General features: G+C 44.0%; 1 protein-coding gene across 1 annotated transcript; it reads left to right on the top strand.

Annotated features, from left to right (window-relative positions):
- Positions 1–2029: 2029 nt before the first annotated feature.
- On the top strand, positions 2030–14817 carry LOC117731961 (microtubule-associated protein 1A-like). The gene is made up of 5 exons (XM_034534542.1): positions 2030–9449; positions 9576–9680; positions 12282–13325; positions 13813–14045; positions 14662–14817. Exons 1-5 carry the CDS (start codon positions 2111–2113, stop codon positions 14815–14817), a joined length of 8877 nt encoding a protein of 2958 aa, XP_034390433.1. The 5' UTR covers positions 2030–2110.
- Positions 14818–22208: the final 7391 nt, after the last annotated feature.

The raw sequence follows: 22208 nt of genomic DNA, 5'->3' as shown, positions 1-22208 counted from the left end.
TTTTTTTTTTTCAAGCACAACACATGTTGACAGCCCCAGATTCCTAAAACGATGGCATAGCGCCAACGAGCTCAGGGGACGCACTGAAGCTCCCGGTGGACGGATGGAGACACTGAGATCCCCCTATTATTAGACCGCTCTAATATTAGAGCCTCCTGCATCTGTGCTGAAACAAAGGGGAATTAAAAGCTTGAAGTGGAATTAAGTAACCGATGCATAATTGCGATGAATACGCGTCGGGGATGTATGGAAATGTGCTCAACGATGGGGTTGATTGTGTTGATGTTGTCTCTTGTTTTGATTGTGTGCGTATTTCCATTCATTAGTGTTAATTGCTAATATGTTTGGCTTGTAATGTCTAACAAAATGTTTTCATGTCTTCTCCTTCAGGACAAAGAACTCTCCACCACAGGAGTGATGTCCTAGAGACCGTGGTCCTCGTCAACCCTTCAGAAGACACCGTTGTATCAGAGGTAATGTCAACATGCGCTGAAGTAACGTTGCGTGCACACTTACATATTAGGGGTGTGGCATATTTTAAAGAAAGATACCCAAGTACATCTCACAGTACATTTACCTGTTAATCCCCTATAGGGCTATGATTTTGCTTATGATTTTTGCAACCAATAGCAATAATGGTGAAAGAATCGTGTTTAAAACATTTTTGTTAAGGATCCCTTATAATATTATGTGTATATATATATATATATATATATTTTAAATGTATATGTTTTTTTAATGTATATATATTATATTTTTTTTTTATATATATGTTTTTTTAAATATAATTCTTTTCGTATATATATTTTTTATATATATATATAAATATATGTGTTATATATATGTATATCTTTTAAATATATATATATATATTTTATATAAAAATATATCTTTTAAATATATATATATATATATATTTATATATATAAAAATATATATTTTTATATATATATATATATAATCTTGGAAAAAACTAAAATAAATAAATACAATAGCTGTATTCTATAACCAGAATAGATAGATAAATACAGTTTAAAAAAAGGTAAACATCAGATTTAAATAAGAATCTAGTGTATCTGATCAAAGAATATAACTTTATAAATCTGGCCCTGGATTGAATGGCTGCTTTCAGTACTTAGCAGTTTTCGACAATAGGTGCTATGGACACATATCAGGTGCAAAAAATAAATATTGTGATTTAAATACCCAGTAAATCATCTCATCACATGTGTTAAGGATATAGAATAACAGAGACTGACGATGATCTTTGTTTCTCTTAGATTTTTTTGTATTTATATTTTTTTGACACACTTAAAGTGCATCTTTGGCCTGTGACGCAGTCATTTCTCTTCCTCCAGCGGCCATAGCGCCTCTCCTTTAACTGTCCTCTGTGTCCCAACCTCTTTCTCCTTGTGTCCCAGATCCAGTCTCTAGTCACAGACTCAGCAGGACACAAGCTTCTGGTCTTGAGTGGACAAAGTTCAGATCACGGTGGGCTTCTTCTGCAAACTGGGGTGTTCACCTACCAGACCTTTTCACGTGTCTTCGCTGATCCTGGGGTGAGTCAAATCTACTGTCCAATAACACTTTAAAGAGAAATGTGAATGTTAAAGTGACTAAAGCGCCTTTCTAGTCTTCAGACCACTACATGTCATTCATACACTAACTGACTAAAACTGATAGTTTTGTTGTTGTCACTCATAATTATGGATGAGAACATAAACAAGTGCGACCAAATCACAAAGAAGGTAGTCAGGCATGTCTTTGGCCCTTCCCCCACCCCCAGCCCTTGGTACTTTGTTCATGTTCTAGAGGCATTTTCTTTTATTTTCGGGTTGAGGCACTTCAGCCAAAAGTCTCTCACCTCTGACAACTACATTGCCTTCTTGACTATTTTTACTTATGCAGGTCACAATTCTATAACTGACCAATGTGTCTGGGTGTCTCCCTCCTGCAGGTCAGTGAATTACTGGGCACAACAGCCCCCAAGCAGCGGGCTACACTTACTGTGTCCTGCCGCGGGGAGGTGGGCTGGAGCTCCCTGGGACAGCAGCAGACCCTGCGTGAGTTTCTGGATTACAAACTAAACCCTGAGTCTGTTCTTCCCAAGATGGAGGGCGTCACCGAGTTCACAGAGTACATCTCTGAGACGGTCGACGTCCCTTCGCCTTTCGACCTCCTGGAGCCGCCCACGTCCGGAGGCTTCCTGAAGCTGTCCAAACCGTGTTGCTACATCTTTCCCGGTGGACGTGGGGACTCCGCTCTCTTTGCCGTGAACGGCTTCAACATCTTAGTGGACGGAGGCTCCGAACGAAAATCCTGCTTCTGGAAGCTGGTTCGTCACTTGGACCGCATTGACTCGATTCTGCTCACACACATCGGTGCTGACAATCTGCCGGGTATCAATGGGCTGCTTCAGAGGAAGATAGCGGAACAGGATGAGGAGCAGTCCCAAGACTCCACCAACTACAGCGAATGGATGAAGAACCTGATCTCTCCTGAACTAGGCGTGGTATTCTTCAACGTGCCAGAGAAGCTCCGTATGCCAGAGTCTAATCTGAAAGTGAAACGCAGCATCGAGGAGGCCTCCCTGACTTTGCAGTACCTGAACAAACTAGGAATCAAACCAGAGCCTCTCTGTCGAGTGGTCAGCAACACCATTGAGCCCATTACTCTGTTCCACAAGATGGGCGTGGGCAGGTTAGACATGTATGTTCTCAATCCTGTCAAAGACAGTAAAGAGATGCAATTCTTAATGCAGAAGTGGGCTGGCAACAGCAAGGCCAAAACTGGTATTGTGCTGCCCAACGGGAAAGAAGGGGAAATATCTGTGCCCTACCTGACCTCCGTGACTGCCTTAGTCGTCTGGCTTCCCGCCAACCCTGCTGAAAAGATCATCAGAGTGCTGTTCCCTGGGAATGCACCACAAAACAAGATCTTAGAGGGCCTGGAGAAATTAAAGCACCTTGACTTCTTGCGCTATCCGGTCGCCACACAAAAGGATATTGCCTCCGGAGCTCCTCCCTCTGTTATAAAACAAACCAAGTTAAAACAAAGAACAGACAGCAAAGAGAGTCTTAAGTCATCCCCGAAGACTACCGCCAAGGCCTCAAAGAAAGAAAATGAAGGACAGGATGATGTGTCGGCCACCACGGAGGCAAAGAGTGACTCTATCAAGGAAAATATATCTGAGAAAAAAGAGGAGAAAAAGCCTACTAAAACTATCAAATCTAAAAGTGATGTGCCAGAAAAGAAAAAGCTGCTGAAAGAAAAATCCTTAAAAAAGCACCCGAAGGAAAGAGTGTCAAAAATGGATGAGAAGAAGGACAAGGAGAAGAAAGAGATCAAGAAAGTAAAGAGAGATGACTCCGCTAAAAAAGACGAAAAGAAAGATGTTAAGTCCAAAGACGACAAAAAGAAGGACGCGTCCAAACCAGAGCTGAGAAAAATCACAAAGCCTGACCTGAAACCGTTTACTCCAGAAGTCAGAAAGACGTTGCACAAAGCTAAAGTGTCAAGCAAAGCAAAGACTGGAAAAATCAAAGCGGCGAAGACGTTACCCGCTGAGCCGAAGCCAGAGGAGCCAAAACCTGAAACTGTTCAACCCGAACCAATAGAGAATGGAGCTGTCAAGGTCACGTCTGTTTCCTCGACCCCTGAAGACCTCACCAAGGATTTTGAAAACATGAACAAAGCTGGAGTTGTAGATGCATCAGCAGAGCCTCCAGAGAGTCTTGCTCAAGATAACCAGGAAGCATCCGAAAGGCCACCTGAAACAGCCCTGAAAGCTGATGTGGATGACAACAAGTTGACACAAGAGAGGGAACTGGAAGATGCTCAAAAGTTTGAGGATGAAGGAGCAGCGTCTCAGGATGAGGACGAGAACGAGGAGGAAGAAGAGGCCCCGGCTGCCAAAAGGCAAACAGAAGAGGAGGTGGAAGAAGATATGGGAATAGGGGAAGAGGAAGATGAAGCAAAATGGAAGGAAGCAAAGGACGATGACCTTGACAGGAAACACGAGTTGGAAGAAATGGAGAAAACGGAAAAACTCTCAGCTAAGGTTGTGATAAAAGAGGAGCTGCAAATGATTCCATCAGAGGAAGAGGAGGAGGAGGCAGTGGAGAAAGCCGAACTGGAGGAGGTAGAAGATTTAGATGTTATAGCAGATGAAGAGATTAAATCGGAAGATCCAGCTGAAGGAGAAATGTTCACTGAAAGAAAAAACACTGACCTTCTGGCTGCAACTGAAGAAGAGGAAGAGGAAGAGGAGGAGGGTTACCTGTCACATGTTGGAGGGGCCACAGCTCCCATAACCTCAGTAGTTCATGGAGCCACTGCAGCTGAACCCATCTCCTACATCCAAGACGAGACCATCCCCGGCTACTCTGAGACAGAACAGACCATCTCTGACGAGGAGATTCACGAGGAGGCCGAGGAGAGGATACCACACCTCCAGTATGACGTCGGCACCTACGACATCTCCGTTCCAGCTCAGACCGGATCATTTGTCAACATTCCCGGCATGAGGGCGATGCAAGCTGCAGCTTTGACAGAGAAAAGCTTCATCCCAGGCGTGCAGGAGCAGGTGTCTGTGTTCACAAACATCATCACTGCTCCTCTGGCAGAAGAGGAACACGTGTCCTCTGCGACATCCATCACAGAGTACGACAAAGTGTGCTCTTTCCCTACTTCTATTGCCGAAGACCAATCGGTGGCATCTGCTGCAGCACCGGTAGCCGAGGAACCACCCAGAATCCCCGTTACCACGTCAACCCCACCTAGCGCCAGCCAAGGCAAAGAGCAGCCACTCTCGGCAGGAACTATTTCACCACCTTCTTTAGAAGAAGACAAACAATGCAAGTTTCCTTCTGATGACTTCGAGCTTCCCGTTGCCGAAGTGAAGACGCCGGCTGAAGCTCCTGAAGCTCGCAAGGAAGAAGAGGAAGAGGAGGACGAAGACCAAGACCAAACTCCCAATGTAGACATTTCACTTGAAAAACTCCAAGAGGCCTATGCTTCATCCCAATTATTACAGCGTGAAGAGACGGATATTGAACAGCTTGCTGGTTCAGTGTCTCCAGTTTCTATACACGCCACCAAACCAGTCCACCTGCCAATTGAGGAGGAAAATATAGTTGCTGTTGCACCTAAAGATGTTTCATCTGTTGTGCCTACTAGACCTTTTGGATCTGACTCAGTGACTTCAGAGAGTGAAGAGCGCTGCTTCAGTCCGGATGACATCACTGTGAAAATGGCCTCCCCGCCACAGTCCGGACCACCGAGCGCGGCTCATTCTCCTCTTCGTCAGTCACCAGTGGAAGACAAGAGGAAGGTCTTCCCTGATTTGGAGGAGACCCTTAACGTTGCCACAGCAACAGATGACAAAACAAAAAAGACAGATGAAGCGGGAACAGAGACACGGAAAGATGACGACAAACAGAAAGCGGATCAGCATGAAGTGGAAATATCGACATCTTTGGACGAATCATTTGAGGAGGACATGAAAGACATTCCAGTGATGAAGGAGTCAGAAAAAGACACTTCGTCCGTGACAAAAGATGAAGGCAAGCGGTCAGAAACAATCACCGTTGTTGCTGCATCTTTAAGAGAAGTTCAGCCACCCGCGCCAGTAAAGCATTCCCTCATTGTATCTGGAGAAAGTGATAAAGAGGTCGACGACATGCTCAAAGACAAACAATCCAAAGTTCCCATTACAGGTACATTTCCAGAGAGGGAAAGTCATTTCCTGGATGATGATGATGATGATAACAAGAAAGATGACGACGATGATAAATCTGCAGTTAAAACCACCAAGGCAGAACAGGAGAAAGGAAAGGACGACACCTCTGATATGCAACAAATCAAGGATGAGCAAAAACAGAAATCTGTCATCCAGGAAAATGTTTCTGCCATTATGTCCATCACGGATGAGAAAGTAGAGAAAGAGACAATAAAGGAGGGTACCTCTGATATTAAACCCTGCAAAGAAGAGCAAATGGCAAAGGACATTTCCCCTGCTGTTGGAGCCATTAAAGATGAGCCTGAAAAGGAAAAAGTCACAACCAAAGAAGCAGAGATGGAAATTCAAGTCAAAAATGAGCCGAAGCAGATGGATGATGATTTTGACCTCAAAGGTGAGGTTATGGATGATTTGTCTGATAGCGATATTTCTGATATTAGCCCTGTAAAGACTGCAAATAAAGAGATTGACCTGTTCCATGCCACAGATATCAAGCCTGTTAAAGACGAGATGGAGAAAGAGGTAAAGAAGGACGATATGCCCATTATTGAACCAACTAAAGATGAAAAGAAAAAGGAGACCGAATCATTTGATATCAAAGTGATTGTAGATGAGAAAGAGGAAAAAGAGATGGAAAAGATAGATGCTTCTGGTACAATGTCCTTAACAGATGAGCAGAGAGACGCTGATAAAGAGATTGGTGACATCCCTGTTGCTAAAGAAGAAGAAATGATTAGTAAGGGTGATACGTCTTCTGTTACCATAAAAGAAGAAAAGGGGCAAGAGGTTTGTAAAGTCTCAACCATCATAAGTGAAGAAGAAATTCCAGCTGCCAAGTTAGCCACAGAGCAAGAAAAAGATAAAGAGACAAGTAAAGATGATAGTTCTGACACCAAACTATCCAAGGAGCAGGAAAAAGATATGACGACAAGCAAGGATGATGCCTCCATCTTCAAACCTACAATGGAAGACATAAGTAAATATGATACTGCTGCTATAAAACTTACCAAGGCAGAGGAAAAAGATAAACTGCCAAGTACAGACGATTCTTCTGCTGCTAAGGCAACACTTGCAGAAGACAAGGAACAAGGCGACAGTAAAGATGACACTTCCGCCACCAAATGTACCAAGATAGAAGCAGAGCATGCACAATTAAGTAAAGACGATGAACTCTGTGCCGCATCAAGCAAGGCAGAAGAAAAAGAGACACTTAAAGATGCCGTCAAACCAGCCGGGGAGGACGAAAAGGAGAAAGAAAGAAATAAAGATGCTGTCAAAACTGCCAAGATAGAGGAAGAGGATGTAATGATGAGCAAAGATATTTCCGCTGTCAAAACATCCAAGGACGAATTTTATACGCAACCCACCATGCAAGACGAAAAGCAGAACGAAATCAGTAAAGATATTTGTGCTCTCAAATCAACGATAGAAGAAGAAACGAAGAAAGTAGTAGATAAGGAAGAAACTTTAGCTGAGGAAGGGCTGTCAATTCAAGATCATAGTGTTGCTATAAAACCCAACCAGGAAGAAAAATATACAGTAATAATTGAGGATGAACTTTCTGCTATCAAACCTACCAAGGAAGAAGAAAGCAAAGACACTTCTGGTGTAAAAACCCCTGCAGATGAGGAGAAGGTAGAGATGAAAGATGTTACATCTGATGGAAAACTCATCAAGGAGGAGGCAAAAGAAATCCCAAAGGATGATATTCATGATAAAGAAGTTAAAGTAAAAGTGAAAGAAATGGAGAAAGAAAAGAGTTCTGATTTGGTATCCATTCATGAGCAGAAGGATGACACTTCTGTCAAAGACATGGATGGTGGAGTTAAAGAGCAGGCGAAGGCTGATATCTCTGATCACAAACTGATTCTGGAGGAAATTAAAGATAAAGAAACTGAGAAAGATGACAGTAAGAAGGAGAAAGACACTGACTCCAGTGTGGAGCAGCCCAAGGACACGAAAGTTGAAACCATTGAGGACGAAGGCAAACCGGAGGCAGAGAATGATGAGAAAAAAGGGAAAGATGATCATCCTTTTGATACTCAATCTAAGAAGGATGATAAAAAAGAGGTAGATCTTCCCACGTCTCAGACCTTGGTTGAAAAGAGAACGAAAAAGGACGATGTTTGTGACATTGGCGATAAGCATCTACGTGAAGAAAGCTTTGATAAGCTTACTGAAACCTTTGGCGCTCCAGAGATTCAGCGAGGCACCTCTGTAACTACATCTAGCGAAGACTTGAAACCAGTAAAAGAGGACATCTGTGTGTCTCCAGGCCACATCCGGGAGGAGAAAAAAGAGCAAGATAAAGAAGCGAAAGCCGTCGTCAGTCAAGAAGAGAAGACGGAAAAAGAAAAAGACGACGCGCATGTTGCTGAACTGAGCAAAGAGCAGAAAATGGAAAAAGAACCAGAAAAAGAATACACCTACGAGACGGATGACGCCAAAGATGAAAAGATGATGAAGGGAAAGGATGTGGCCGACAAGAAGGCAGATGAGATAACTGATAAAGACTCCTCTGATGGAGACCACGCCAGAGAGGAGAAATGGGAGAGAGAGGAGTTACAAGAGAAAGACTTCGACAAAACCATTAAACAACCTGCAGTGAAAGTATCAGGAGAAGCAGCTACGGCATCCGAGTCCGATTATAAATCTGCATTTGTGGTTCAGTCCTCTGACGAAGACAGGGGAGAAGAAGAGGAGGAGGAGGAGGAGGACATTTGTATGGGAGGAGCCGGCTCCAGACCTTTGTCGGTGGAGCTGAGAAAGTCAGAACATGACTTCTCGTCTGCAGGTCCGGCCTCATCCCAAAAGACAAGTGGCCAAACCAAAACGCCAACATCCGAGCAGATCACGGTGATCATACCAACGCTCACAATGCAGGAGCCCTCTATCGATGAAGACGGCAAAGAGTTAGGCGTAGAGGAATCGAGACTGGACAAAGACGTTGTGAACACAGAAAGCACAGCTGCACCACTTGCCAAGCCAGAGCCCTCCTTTGATATCGTCACATCAAAGGAGACAACCTCTATTCCTAAACAGGAAAAGGCTTCTGATATACCAGCAGCCAAAGCAGATCCAGCGTCTGATTCAACTAGGCAGAGGCCTGCCTTGTCAACCGTATCGAGCACTGACAGTCAACCCAGGAGCTCCACACTGTCGAGCACCGAGAGCCAGTCCAGTGTGGAGGAAACACAGCAGCAGGAGAAACTAATACCGTCTCTGACAAGCTCGGCGGTCAGTGCGGCAGAAAAGACACAGCTGGATGAGAAACCAGGAAAGGAAGCAGAGAGGGAGATGGAAGGAGAGCGAGAGATGGCGTCTCCCGGATTATCACAGCCTTGTTCCTATTTCATGTTGGATTCTGAGGACGCCAGCCACACTCGAGTTGTCAAATCCGACAACGCTGCACAAATGCCGTCAGAGAAGGAAGCGGTCAGCGGAAGCATCGGAGATGAAAAGCAAACCTTCGGTGCGTCCAAGTACGATCCGTATGAAAAACCCATTCCAAAGGACCGCGACTTGGACTCCAGAGAAGAAAGCGAGGTTTCTTTGGGTTTCGATCACGCCTCTGATATTGGTATTGACGATAACAGAAGAACAAGCCAGACAGAGGCGGGAGGAGCCATGTTCGCCCTGGACGACCAGTACAAAGAAGAGCCTCTGTCCTTTAGTAGAGTCGACTACAGCCCAGTGTCCCTCACTGAGAGTGAAAGAAGCAGCCACCACAGTGCCTCTCCGCAATATGAAGACAGAGAGAAAGGCCAAGAGGAAGAGTGTGAGAGAGAAGAAAGACCAGACACACCTTATGTTGAAAAGAGCTTTTCATCCGCAGACATGCAAGATAACAAAATGTCCCAGGCTGCTGAGTCTTATTCTTTCAGTCCCAAAGAGGATAAACCCGAGAAATCGGAGAAAGAGAAAGAGGACATGAGGGAAGGTGCATCCTTTCAAGCGGGGGCGACAGGAGAAAGTGATATGCCTTCTGCTCAATCGACAAGTGTATCATTAAGACCAGACACTCCGTCTCCGTCCTGGAGCCAATCAGATCTCGGTACCCAAGCTTCTGCTGCTCCTGATGCTTTTGGGGAATTAGCAGAAAAGAGAACAACCGAAAAAGAGAGAGAAAAATCCGCTGAGTCGTTCAAAGACAAAATGGAGTCCTCTGAGCGAGAGGGATCTCCATCTGGTCGGCATTCACCTGCAGAAAAAGACATTTTAACTCAACAAGCGTCGCCTTTAGAGAAAGGAGAAACTTCAAGTGCTTCACGGACTGCGTCAGGACATGAATTAGACGATAATGTTTTGGCGTCAGAGAATAGTCAAATTAGCAGCTCGGCCTCTTGTAAATCCATGTTAGACTTTTCTGATGGAAAAGAGAGCCTGATAGATAAAAGGTTACTCGTAGAAGGAGAAGATTTCAATGTTGATGATGATGAAGATGAAGAAGAGGAGGAGGAGGAACAGGAGGAGGAAGAAGAAGACGATTTGAGTGATGTTGATATGGAAAAGGGGGCCAGAGAACAGTCTGAAAAAGAAATGTGCAGACGTAGCTCTGGTGATGGTGCTACGATAGCAGAGGTGGAGGACTCAAATAAACAGTCTCAGCTGCCTGAATCCAGCCTCCTTAAAGATGAAACAGTCTGTAAACCAACACCTGGCGGAGCCTCAGCTTCAGACAAGCAGGATGTGAGTAAAAAAACATCATCTCCTGAAGCCAAACCACTTAAAAAAGACGATACAGCCACATCCAAACTTCCCGAGGCAAGGAGTGAAGATGGAGGGAAAACAACTACGTCACCGGACTCGAGTGTTCGCAGAATGGCCGAAAGTGGTTTCACTCTATCAGATGCTCCAAAACTTCCCGAAACAAAGAAAGCAGAGGACACAGACAAAAATTTTTTGTCTCCTGTACCAACCACAAAGAGGAGGTTGTCATCGGCAGAGGATTTCACTTCTTGTGAAGTACTGCAAGCACAAAAAGGAGATGAAGACAAAGTGTCTCCATCTGCAAGCTTTTTGAAAACGGAAACACGTCAACCAACGTCCACAAGCAGCTTGACAGGTAGCTTTTTGCCACCTGACCATTCAGAATCCATTTCCATGACTACATCTAGTCCCTCCCCTCCTCTAAGAAGTAGCTATGCCGACATCGGACAGAGTAGATCTGGAACTTATTCTGAGCCTTTGTACAGTGAGAATAGTCAAGTAGGATTTAAGGAAGATGCCTCCCAGCTATCCAAGCTAAGCGATGATAAATATTATAGCCAAAGAAACATCCAAGAAGAGGGTCCTGATGAGAGGCAGACCATAGATATCACCACAAGACCCGAGGAATCCGCCACATCACCGTGCACATACACCACCTTAACATACTCCACTTCAACATACTCCTCCACATCATACAGTTACTCTTCTTCAGCCTCAACTTCCACCCCTTTGAGCAAATCGTTTGGAGACAAAGTCAAAACTTTCCCAACAACATCAAGCTCTACAGTACCTCTAGCCAGAGAGGATCAAGAATCTCAGAGCTCCTGCTTTGGGGGATTTCAGAGAGATGAGTATATGGAGGTGACGACGAAACCTGCAACTAAAGTGTCTTTACCCAGCCAGTCTGAGGAGACCAAACCATCATGCCCTTTCTCGTCTACCACTGCCAAACAGACTGAGGATCAAACCGGTTCTGGAAAGCCTGAAACTGAAACAAAGTCAAGCCCTGATTGTTTTTATATGCTAGAAAGTAAGATTACAACGTCCTCCGCTGCACCTTCCCTGCAAAGCATTGAACCAGTAAAGGTGTCAGAGAAAGTACCGGAGGCTTGCTTTGATGTATCGCTCCTCCAAAGGGCTCACTCCTCTGACAAGGAGTCCTCCGAGTCATCAGAAGACGAGGAGCCTGTTACACTTGAAATGGAGGACAGCACCCCACCGTGTCATATTGAATGTCAAAAAATTAAAATGGCTGAGCAAAAGGAGAGTTTTTCATTGATAACCGAGTCATATGTGGGAGAAAGTACCTCACAGTCCACCGAGACGAAGACGGTCACCATCACCTCTACTGCTGCTGCACCTGACGTGGTGATGAAAACCACTACACAGACAGCCTCACTTAATTCACTCAGTGATAGTGGAGCGAGCAAAACCACATGTGCCACAGCAAACTTATCCAAAACAGAGGACGATAAAGAGACAAAAGAGAAAACCCCAGAAGTAAAAGAGGAAAACGGGAACATAGCAATTACACCTTTGAAGGAAGCTGAAAAGACATTAACTGCTAAAGACTGTGGAGTCGAGCAGAAAATAGAGGAGAAGTTACTTGTGGAGAAGTTGATTAAAGACAGCACAGAGGAGAGGAAGGAAACAGCTGATCCAAAGATGTGTGAAAAAGCAGAAGATGGTAAGAAAGGAGGGGCAGAAAAAGTCGAGACAAAATGCTTTTTGGAGAAGCCACCAGAGAGATTATCTGTCAGGAGAAGGAGCAGCATATCTGATTGGGAACTACTACAGAAGCCTGAAGACTGCCCGAGTGCCCCTCCTCCAGGTTATGGTGATGACGAGGAAGAGGATGAGGAAGCGATGGAATGGATGACCAGTGCCCACAGTACCGCCATGTCCTCCTCGAAAGATACCTATCACACGGAAACATCCAGCAAAGGAGCCGCAAGGCCCGATCGTCCCTCTGACTTGAACACCGGAGCCGCCTCCTCCTCTGCTTCCTATCCAGGCCACTGCGAATACAAACATCGCAAAGGAGAGATTTCTCCATCGTTCATCAACCCGAGCCCTCATCCGATCTCCAGTGACGAGGCCGAGGGCGAGGTGGACGACCGCAGCGACCGCTCCCAGGAAGGAGACGAGGACGATCAGGAGCAGCACTCCGTGAAAAGGAGGTCGCATAAGCAGGGTCGCCACCACCCTCCGAGCTCCCACGGAGACGCCGTACAGGGACCACAGCCGCTGCCCGGCCCCATGTCGTCCGGTTTGGCTGCGACGTTAGCCGGAGAGGAAACGCCTCCGACGTCAGCGAGCGAGTCGTTGCCCTCGCAGTCCGATTCTGACGTTCCTCCGGGGACCGAGGAGTGTCCTTCCATAACGGCCGAAGGAAATCTGGACTCGGACGAAGACGCCGAACATCTGCCGGTGGACAAACTATCTGGAGCTGGTGGGAGTCACCATCCTCCATCACCAAGGTCAGCTCAGAAGACTCATGACCCACCTCCCACCCCGATGAAGGACCCTCATCCCCACCCTCCGCACCCAGATGTGTGCATGGTCGATCCAGAGGTTCTTCTCAGTGACCACAGTGGCACAGAGAAACTCCTTAAAAAGGAGCACAAGACCACCAAGGGCCTCAGAAAGGGCAAACCCAAGTCGGCCTCCCCCGCTCGTAAGGGGGAAGTCAGGAAGAGGTCCTCTACTCCAGTGAAGCAGACCAAGGAGTCCGCCTCACCTCGATCCGCCTCCCTCAAGAGGAAGGACACGGACAGAAGCTCCAGGCTGATCAAGATGTCGGAGACTCACGGCTCCAGGAGCGAGATCCTCAACCCGGGGAAGGGCTTGGTCAATGGAGTCAAGAGCAGTTCAGGTGTGTTGACGTCTTCCCGTCCTATTACGTAACAGAAATGTCTTCAACATGATTCCTGGGTTCATTCATACTGCTTTATCACCAAATGAAGTCAAAAAAGGATATTGATGATATAGCTGATATTGGATCTTTTAGACAATTAAAATTAAGTCAGAAGTAAAAGAGCCAGTGATTCAACAGAATCCAGTCATTAGATACATTTAAATGTTTTAAATTATAAGCAATGATAATACAATCTAAACAATTACATAGTGTTTTTAAATTCCAAATATATAAATGTGATTAAGCTTTTTAAATACTCTTTACTACACTAACATATCAATTATTCCACTAACGTCAGGAACCCATTCAGGAAAGTTGTACAAGTTGATAAGATGTTGCGCAAATTAAAGTATTAAACTATAATTCAGACTTGCAACATACGAAAGCCCATAATCAGATTTTCTGATTAATTGTGGTAAATTCTTATTACTGTTTCATACCTCAGGAAACAACGCCCAGAAAACTAGCTCAGCCGCGCCCTCCGGACCCCCCATCTACGTGGACCTGGCCTACGTGCCCAACCACTGCAGTGCCAAGAACGTGGACCAGGAGTTCTTCAAGAGAGTGCGAGCTTCGTACTACGTGGTGACCGGGAACGACCCGGGCAGCGGGGAGCCCAGCCGTGGAGTCCTGGACGCCCTGCTGGAGGGCAAAGCCCAGTGGGGCTCCAATCTACAGGTATTTACCTTCATCAGGCTCCTTTTGCTTTGCATTCAAGTGAGCCCACTTGGGCTGACTATGGGAAAAACTAAGATTGTGTGTCGTAAATATGTCATAGAGAATTCATAGAAAAGTATGTGGTTAAAAATTTCAGAAAAGAAAGTCATAGCATACTAAGTTGACATATTGCAGTAAAAATAATAATAATTCATACAAAATGAATAGTATACAGAATCAGAAGATGTTGTAAAACTCAAATATTTACTGTGGGACTGGACACTGCAGAGGAATAAGAGATGTTGTCTTGCAGTCTTGATGTTGGTCATAGAAATTATCATTAAAAAAGTCCTAGTATACTATGGAGAAGAAAAAAATGAAAATTGAAAAGTATGTCAAATTTCCTTCTCACAAAAAGTCATTGTATATTATGTCTTAAAATGTACAGACATTTATTTATTTTTTTACGTCGAAAAAATTACATTAATTAATTAGTTTTTAAAAGTCAAAGTAAAGTCCTAAAAAAAATTATTAGTGTAGTTTGTTGAAAAATATATACGCAACATGTTGCATCCATTCATAGTTACCTGTGGGAGTAGAACTGCCCCCTCATTTTCTCTCCATGTGTCCCCGTCAGGTGACTCTGATCCCGACCCACGACTCAGAGGTGACCCGGGACTGGTACCAGCAGACTCACGAGAGGCAGCAGGACCTGAACATCATGGTTCTGGCCTCCAGCAGCACTGTCGTCATGCAGGACGAGTCCTTCCCGGCCTGCAAGATCGAGTTCTGAGCTTCGAGTCCCCCCCCCCCCCTCTGACTCCCCCTGTATTCCCTCCCCCGTCATCTGTGAACAACTCTCTGCTTCCTCCAAGCTTCTCGCTCTCATGGTACCCGTCTAAAAAGGCATTCGCTGCAGCCCTCAATACCCATAATAAGTGAGAACTCTGGGTCTACGCTCTCTGTGACGGTGGTGGCTATGACGCAAATATTAACGTGCCGTCTGCGACTTAACCAACTGGCCTGGCAATGGTGGTAAAACAAACAAAAACACATTTTAAACATTTCCAGTAACATCTCGCTTGCTTTTTTGTTGCCTTGAACCCAACAGACCAACAGACGTTCATCACCCCACAAACGCACAACGCCAGAAGTGAGAAGGGTGTCGTTCTCGAAACGGTCACAATAAGACATGTAAAAAAACTCAGAAAAGGCCAAAACGAGTGCCAAAAACACGATCGGAACAGAAGTTAACGTCTCCAAAATGTCTCTGAGATCAATCGGTGATGGACAACCCGTTTAGACTACACGCAGTGCTTTAGGAGAATAGACAGCGTCGGGTTTATTTCCCATCTGTGCGCCTCCTCTCGCCGTTGTGATCACGCTCCAGTAGCTCGGTAGGTAGTAGTTAGGTTTAAAAAAGAAAGAAATAAACACAACACGTCATTCGTGCTGGAGTTCTAAGGAGGAGTCTGAAGTTTGACTTCCACATCACAGCTGGTGCATGATGCTTGCGTTGTAGCCGGGACTCTTTTGAGAAGTGCGTAGGTTCGATTCCCTTCTTTAGCCGGCCTTTTAAGTGTTGGAATGCAGTGTCGTGTAGAGGTGACCACACTGTGTGGCTATCCAAGAGGGTGACGGCCCCTCTTTAAGTCTTTCTCACGCTCTCTTCGATGGTCGTATGTACTCCAGTATACATATAAGGTAAATGTTTCTATATACAGAGTTATGTTCAATTAATTATATATATATATGGTATATATATATATATATATATTTATTTATTTTGTGAAAATGTGCAGGAAATGAGGCAAAACGCAGTTGGTTTTTCGATCGTGCATTTGAGAAGAAAGAAAGGTTTAATTAACGTTTTTTTTTCCAGTCAAGATTAAAAACAAAGCAACCGGTGACAAAATGTAGCAACGGAAGCTCCTCCCCCTTCAGAGGGAGCGCCGAGCGAGAACCGCAATATGTTTCTGTGTTATGGGAGTTATTTTTCAGGGAAGAAAGCGAGTGTGAAGTGTGTTACAGGAGGCTTCTTTCATGTGCCTTTAGCTCGCGCTCTTGGAGAGTGTGGAGGGGGGAGGGGGGGCAGTGTTTTAAGGACTTGTCGGCCATTTTGAAGCGGAGCCCTCGACACCAGGGTGAATGAAAAGGGTACTCACAACCCCTTATCCGCTCTTCTGAACCGGTACGCTGACCAACCGGAGCTCTGGACTCCGATTCAGCGCCAACGCCACTTTAAAAAAAAAAAATTTTTTTTAAAACGCCACTTTAAAACGAACATGAATGTCTTCGAGCGGGAAAAACAAACAGGACAAATTGCACCAAATAGGAATGTACTTGTGTCTGAGAGTTCAGAAGGTGTGTGTGTGTGTGTGTGTGTGTGTAGGTGGATGCACAGGGTGGTGGCACAAACTCACTTTTCATTGCGTTTATTAAAAATAATGTGCGAGACGTTCCTCCAAGCTGAGCTTAGTTATGAAGCGACTACCTAATATATGAATCCCAGAGTGACGATTGTACTGGACGCAAATATAAAGTAGGAATGTCTCTAGGTGTGTGTGCGTGTGTGTGTGTGTGTGTGTGTGTGTGTGTGTGTGTGTGTGTGTGTGTGTGTGTGTGAGCACACGATACACACGAGTAGCTGTTCGTCGTTCTGCGGCTTCGCAGCCCGGTCGGTTCGATTTACGCGAGTTTTACTTCATTTATTTTTAGAGTAACAAATTTACATTTGCAATTCCTTTCCGGTTTAACTTTCCTCCAAAATGCGCGCTGAGAAACAAATCTTTTTTTTTATCTTTTAAAAAGCCAAGATGGCTGCTCACACGCTTGTTTGTTTGTTTGTTTGTTTGTTTGTTTTGTGTGGACTGGGCCAGGGGAGGCTCGGATGTCCCAGAAAGAACTCAAGTTTGAGCTTTTGGGTTCGGGACCCGGGACCAGTGCCATTTCATTTCCCCCGCTACCTTACACCTCGGCCCCTCCCCACCTCTTTGCCGCGCCCGGCCTCCGGCCCCACGTGTCCGCTACGCGCTCTGTACGCCTTGATATGCAGCTCACGCTGGAGACGATTCAGAAGAAGACGGCTTCCTTTTTTTTGGGGGGGGTTTGATGCCGGTTGTATATTAAAACAGCTGAGCACGCACAAAGTACACACCCTGGTCTGGAAGGAGTCGATTGAGCGAAGGGTGCACGAGGACTGAGGAGACGAGCGATGAGTCCTTTTCAGCGCCCTCCGACACCCCCCCCCCCCCCCCCCCCCCCCCCCCATAAAAAAAGCCCGCGAGAAGCTTTTCAATGTACGGATCTGATGGACGATCCGATCTGTGGCGCCGTCTTTGAATAACGTTTTTTTTTTTTTTTTTTTAAGTTCCAGATTCCAAATACCGAGCCTTGAGATCGTCGAGGCGTCAGCGGAACGCCGCGAATCACTCGACATGTGACACGTGTGACGATCCCGAAGCCGAACGCACTATAGAGGAGATCTATTTTTCTGAATGTAGAGTTGGTAACATGCGAATGCTGCTGGATCAAAAACAATAGAGGAAATATTTAAAATCTAATCAAAACCACTGACACCAGCGTGGACAGTAATATAAGTTTTTTTTTTTAGGGAGCACAAAATATATCTATTTTTTCTTATTTTCTTTCCGTTTTTTTTCGACAAATCTGTCATTCGAGTTTACGGTCTCCGCTCCAGAGGACGAGGGTTCGATTCCCGACGTGACAGAAAGCAACAGGACACATTGACAGAGACACACGAACAAATAGTACGAACTGCAGCTGCAACTTTATCCTTTTTCCTGATGACGACTTGAAACACATGCAGACTCAAAAACCGTGAAATTAAAATGACGCCGCGTGCTCGTGCTCGTGCGCGTGCGCGTGCTCGTGCGCGTGCGCGTGCTCGTGCACACGGGTTCACACATGCGAGGTACGACGGCCTACCCTTCCGCCGTACGATCAAAACCGCGAACTGCTCCTCGAAACCAACAAAACTACACGCACACAACAACGAAAAACGCTGACAAGACACAAACGGATGAAAAACTAAAAAAATTGCGACATCGAGTTAAATTTCATCGGAACGCCTGCATCAGAATGAAGATATCATTTGATCACGATATGGTGTCATCTGTCCATCTAATCTCTCTGCATGTGATTTATTTAGTTATAATCCTGAATGTAATTGTTTAACATGGAAATAATGATAATGATAATGAAAAAAAAAAAATACTATGCTATTTTAAAAAAAAAGAGGTATATTTGAAAAAAACAAAACACAAAAAAAAACAGCTTATTGTCTTAACTGGTACTGAAATGACCTACAGTGATATACTACTGGGCTGTGCTTTTATCGTTTGCCCTATTAACATGTTAAGAAGACGCTGTATTGGTAGTTATGTTTGATTCTCTCTCTTTTTCTTTTCTTTTTTGCATTGTATTAATCTTAGTTACGATTTCTTCCTCAGTGCAATATTCAATATCTCTCTGTCTCTTTAAATCTAACTGGTGAAACTAGAACTACTGCAGATTCATTGTAAAAGGGAAACAGCCTGGTGATCATCTATTAAAGTACATTTAAATCCAAACGTGTGTGTCGTGGGTGTGTTGCTCGTCTCTCTTGTCTCTTTACGGGATCTTTTATATTTTATCCATCAAATCATGAATTGGTAACTTTATCTCTGAATGAAGGAGACTTACGAGTTGTTTGCCATCTTACTTTGGCTCACGTTTGCTGATTGGAATCTGCTTTGCGAGTATTTAAAAAAAAAAAAGTGCATCGTTTTTGTCAAGAAAAATATATATATATATTAATTTTATTTTTGTATATTCTCCTGGGGGAGATTGTAAAAGGCTCAATGTATGAAAAGGCAAACAATACATATTGATATAGTGAATTATTCACATTGTGTTTGTTTGTCCAACATCTCAACTATCGGATGTATCGTCACAACGTTTTTTCCCCTCGATTAATGGTAATAAGTCTGCCGATTTATTTATTCATAAACATTTTATCGAACTCCATCATCAGGTTAGCATTTTAAATGGTGGCTGTAAGCAACGCCGACACGCTTGAGTCTTGTTTTATAAACAAAGGTTGTACAAAAATAGGCCGAAATAAGGCTAAATTTGAAAATGACCGAAACAGAAGTTATTATAATAAAGATGTCTTTTATTTTAAATGCTGTATTTGCATGTATTGAACCTCATTATTAATATAAAAGTGACTTGTATATAGTCTGGTACATGAGAAAACTCAAATGGCACAGATGGTGCCCAATGTGCCCGAATGCCCATTTTGAAGACCTCGCCTAAACTATCTTTACTAACAACGCAATAACTTTATTCTGCTTCATTTTATCAAAGTCAAACTTTGCAGAGATACTGTTCAGATATTGTGCTAGGATTCTGAGGAAGTTTAAACCTTTCAGCTGCATCATTCCAAAGATATCATCATAATAATAAGTGCTTTTTACAAGGCAAACCTGAAACTTTTACATTTATGCTGTGTGCCATCTTCATTCAATCTTAACCAGTAACATATGGGCTGATATTTATGTTTACAAAGCTGAAGTATTCTCACAAGTGTTTCCTTTTAATCATAACCATAATTATTAAAATAGAGATACACTACGTTTAGTACGGGTATGCAAACCTTCACAACACACGGCTGGGCTCCTAAAGGTTAATGAAACCATACCTTGAAACAGCTGAAGAGACGATTCTGTCACAACGTGTCACACTAATTATTATTTATTGGGCGAATACGAGGGAGGAGGCGGCCGATCGGCTCATTGATCCGCTTTGATCCGTCAGGTGGAAAGACGGAGTTGAGCTCCAGCAGCTGCTGCTCACTCACTTGTCAAAATAACTCAGCAGATTTACGTTTGATATCTTCAGATCTTTGACTGAGCAGTGAGTGAAGGAGAAGGACTTAATAATAGTACTTTATAGAGAGAGAGAGAGAGAGAGAAAAAGAGAGGTGGGGGATCAATCTGGCCTCTAAAATCCACCCTGATGGCTCCACCTGATGCTGCGACACTCTCCGCATCCATAACAGCCGCTGATGAATGGCTCCTGATTTATCTTTGTCTCTTATTTCTTATCCGGCAGTAAAGAGTTTTCTTTTCTTTTTTCTTTCAGCACTAATAATAAATACAAGAGGAAAGTGAAACAGGAAAATACAGAAGAAGAAATGCGTCCGGTTGTTGGCTCATGCTGCACCATTACATGCAGTTTGTAGTGATTTACACACACACACACACACACACACACACACACACACAGCTGCTCGGCTGCCACGTCGCCAAGCTAAACTCCTCTGCCTCCTCACGGTTACCATGACGATGCAATTAGACGATGACTGGAGGGACGCTGAATAGTTTAAAACCCTGTAAATACACACGATGTGTCAGAAACACTTCTGTGTATTTAGAAGCAGCCGAGTCAGTTTGTCTCTTTCACCTTCGCTCGCTTCACGACGTCCAATTAACTCTGCAGGTTATTTGATGATGTAATGCTGTAATGTACTTTTTTTAAAATATTGGGATTCTGATTTATTTCATTCTTGCTGCGTGTCACAATCCCTCTGTTGCATTACATTTTGTTTCCAGTTAAAGTTTATGCAAGTGGATTTTCTTTATTCAAATTGAGACAAACAACATACAAACTTAATAATAATAGCAATAATAATAATAATCTCCTCCACATGCAAAACAACTTGCATCGCCCACCTGTTTATCACTTTTTCTTGGTTAGTTTTTTTGGGTAATTTGCACCAAAAAAAAACAGTTGCCCACATTTCTGTATTTTCTCTTCTCTTTCACAAAAACAAAAAGGTAATGAGCCCCGAGAAGGAAAGAGGCTGCATCTGTTTGTATTGACGCAAGAGGGAAGAGTGTGTGTGTGTGTGTGTGTGTCCAACCTGACGGAATGAATGGGCATGTGTGTGTGTTTAAGTGTGTGTGAATGTAGGAAATAAAGCCAGAGAGAAAGAACATCCAGACAGAATGAATGACATCATCTTTTGGTCTTTCGGTGAGTCGGCGCTCTCTCTGTCTGTCCCTCTCTCTCTCCCTCCCTCCCTTTCTGTCTCTCTCTCTCTCCCTCCGTCTGTCTCACTCTCTCTCATCACCCAGCATCGCTCAGGGGGAGTCGATTCCATCTGGGGGTGTCGCCACGGCAACGCATAGGAGCAATAGGAGGAGGCATGAGTCATCACTATTCTTAAAAGCTGTTTGGTGAGTGGGAGAGAGAGAGAGAGGGAGGAAAATGGGGTGAGGTAAAAAGAAAGAAGGAGGGTAGTGGGTGCACATGATTAAGGACGGGAGGAGATGAGAACAGAAGAAAAGAGATAAGGAAAGGAAACGTCATGAAGAGGAGAGATGGGAAGAGAAGAAACTAGGAGATGGGAGGAAACAAGAGGAAGCAATATGGAGAGGAAACAAGACAAGAGAGGGGCAGAGAAAAGGGGTGAGATAAGAGAAGAAGAAAAGGGGTGAGGGAATAGAAGAGGAGAGGAAACAAGACGAGAGGGGCAGAGAAAAGGGGTGAGGTAAGAGAAGAGGAGACGAAACAAGACATTCCCATTCTTTCTTCCTCCCATCCTTCCTTTATCTCCCTTCCCTCCATTATCCCTTCCTTCCTCCCTCCCTTCCTTCCCTCCTTCCTTCCTCCCTCCCCTCCCCATTAAAACAAGACATGAATCTCAAGAGAGACAAAAATATTTTATTTACACATTAAAGCTCCACTTTGTTCTCCAGCTCACAGAAACATCTTCTTCCTCTTTGGTTGACATTAAATAACATTAAATACATAAATACACAACTAAAAGTATCTACATCATAAATCTAAAACTCTTTGATCTCCTGTTTCCAGGTTACAGTTCATCTTCAAATTAACGTTTTATTTCTACAATTTATACTTTGGTGTGACAGTTTACTCTTTGTATTGTGTGAGATGACTGAATACAACACTACTACTAGTACTACAAGTACTACTACTATAGTACTACCTAATACCAATACGTTTTATGACTGACCAAAACCTTTAAAGGAGAGTTTAAACTCCATCGATTTGGAGTTTAAAGTAAATTCAGTTATGAGTACAGTTCATTGAAAGTGAAAAGGAAAGTTCAGTCACATGTTGATAAAAAAACAACAATTTCCATCTGTAGATTCG

This window comes from Cyclopterus lumpus, chromosome 6 (assembly GCF_009769545.1).
Source record: "Cyclopterus lumpus isolate fCycLum1 chromosome 6, fCycLum1.pri, whole genome shotgun sequence".
Classification (NCBI taxonomy): domain Eukaryota; kingdom Metazoa; phylum Chordata; class Actinopteri; order Perciformes; family Cyclopteridae; genus Cyclopterus; species Cyclopterus lumpus.
This window is presented reverse-complemented; position numbering and strand designations above follow the sequence as displayed.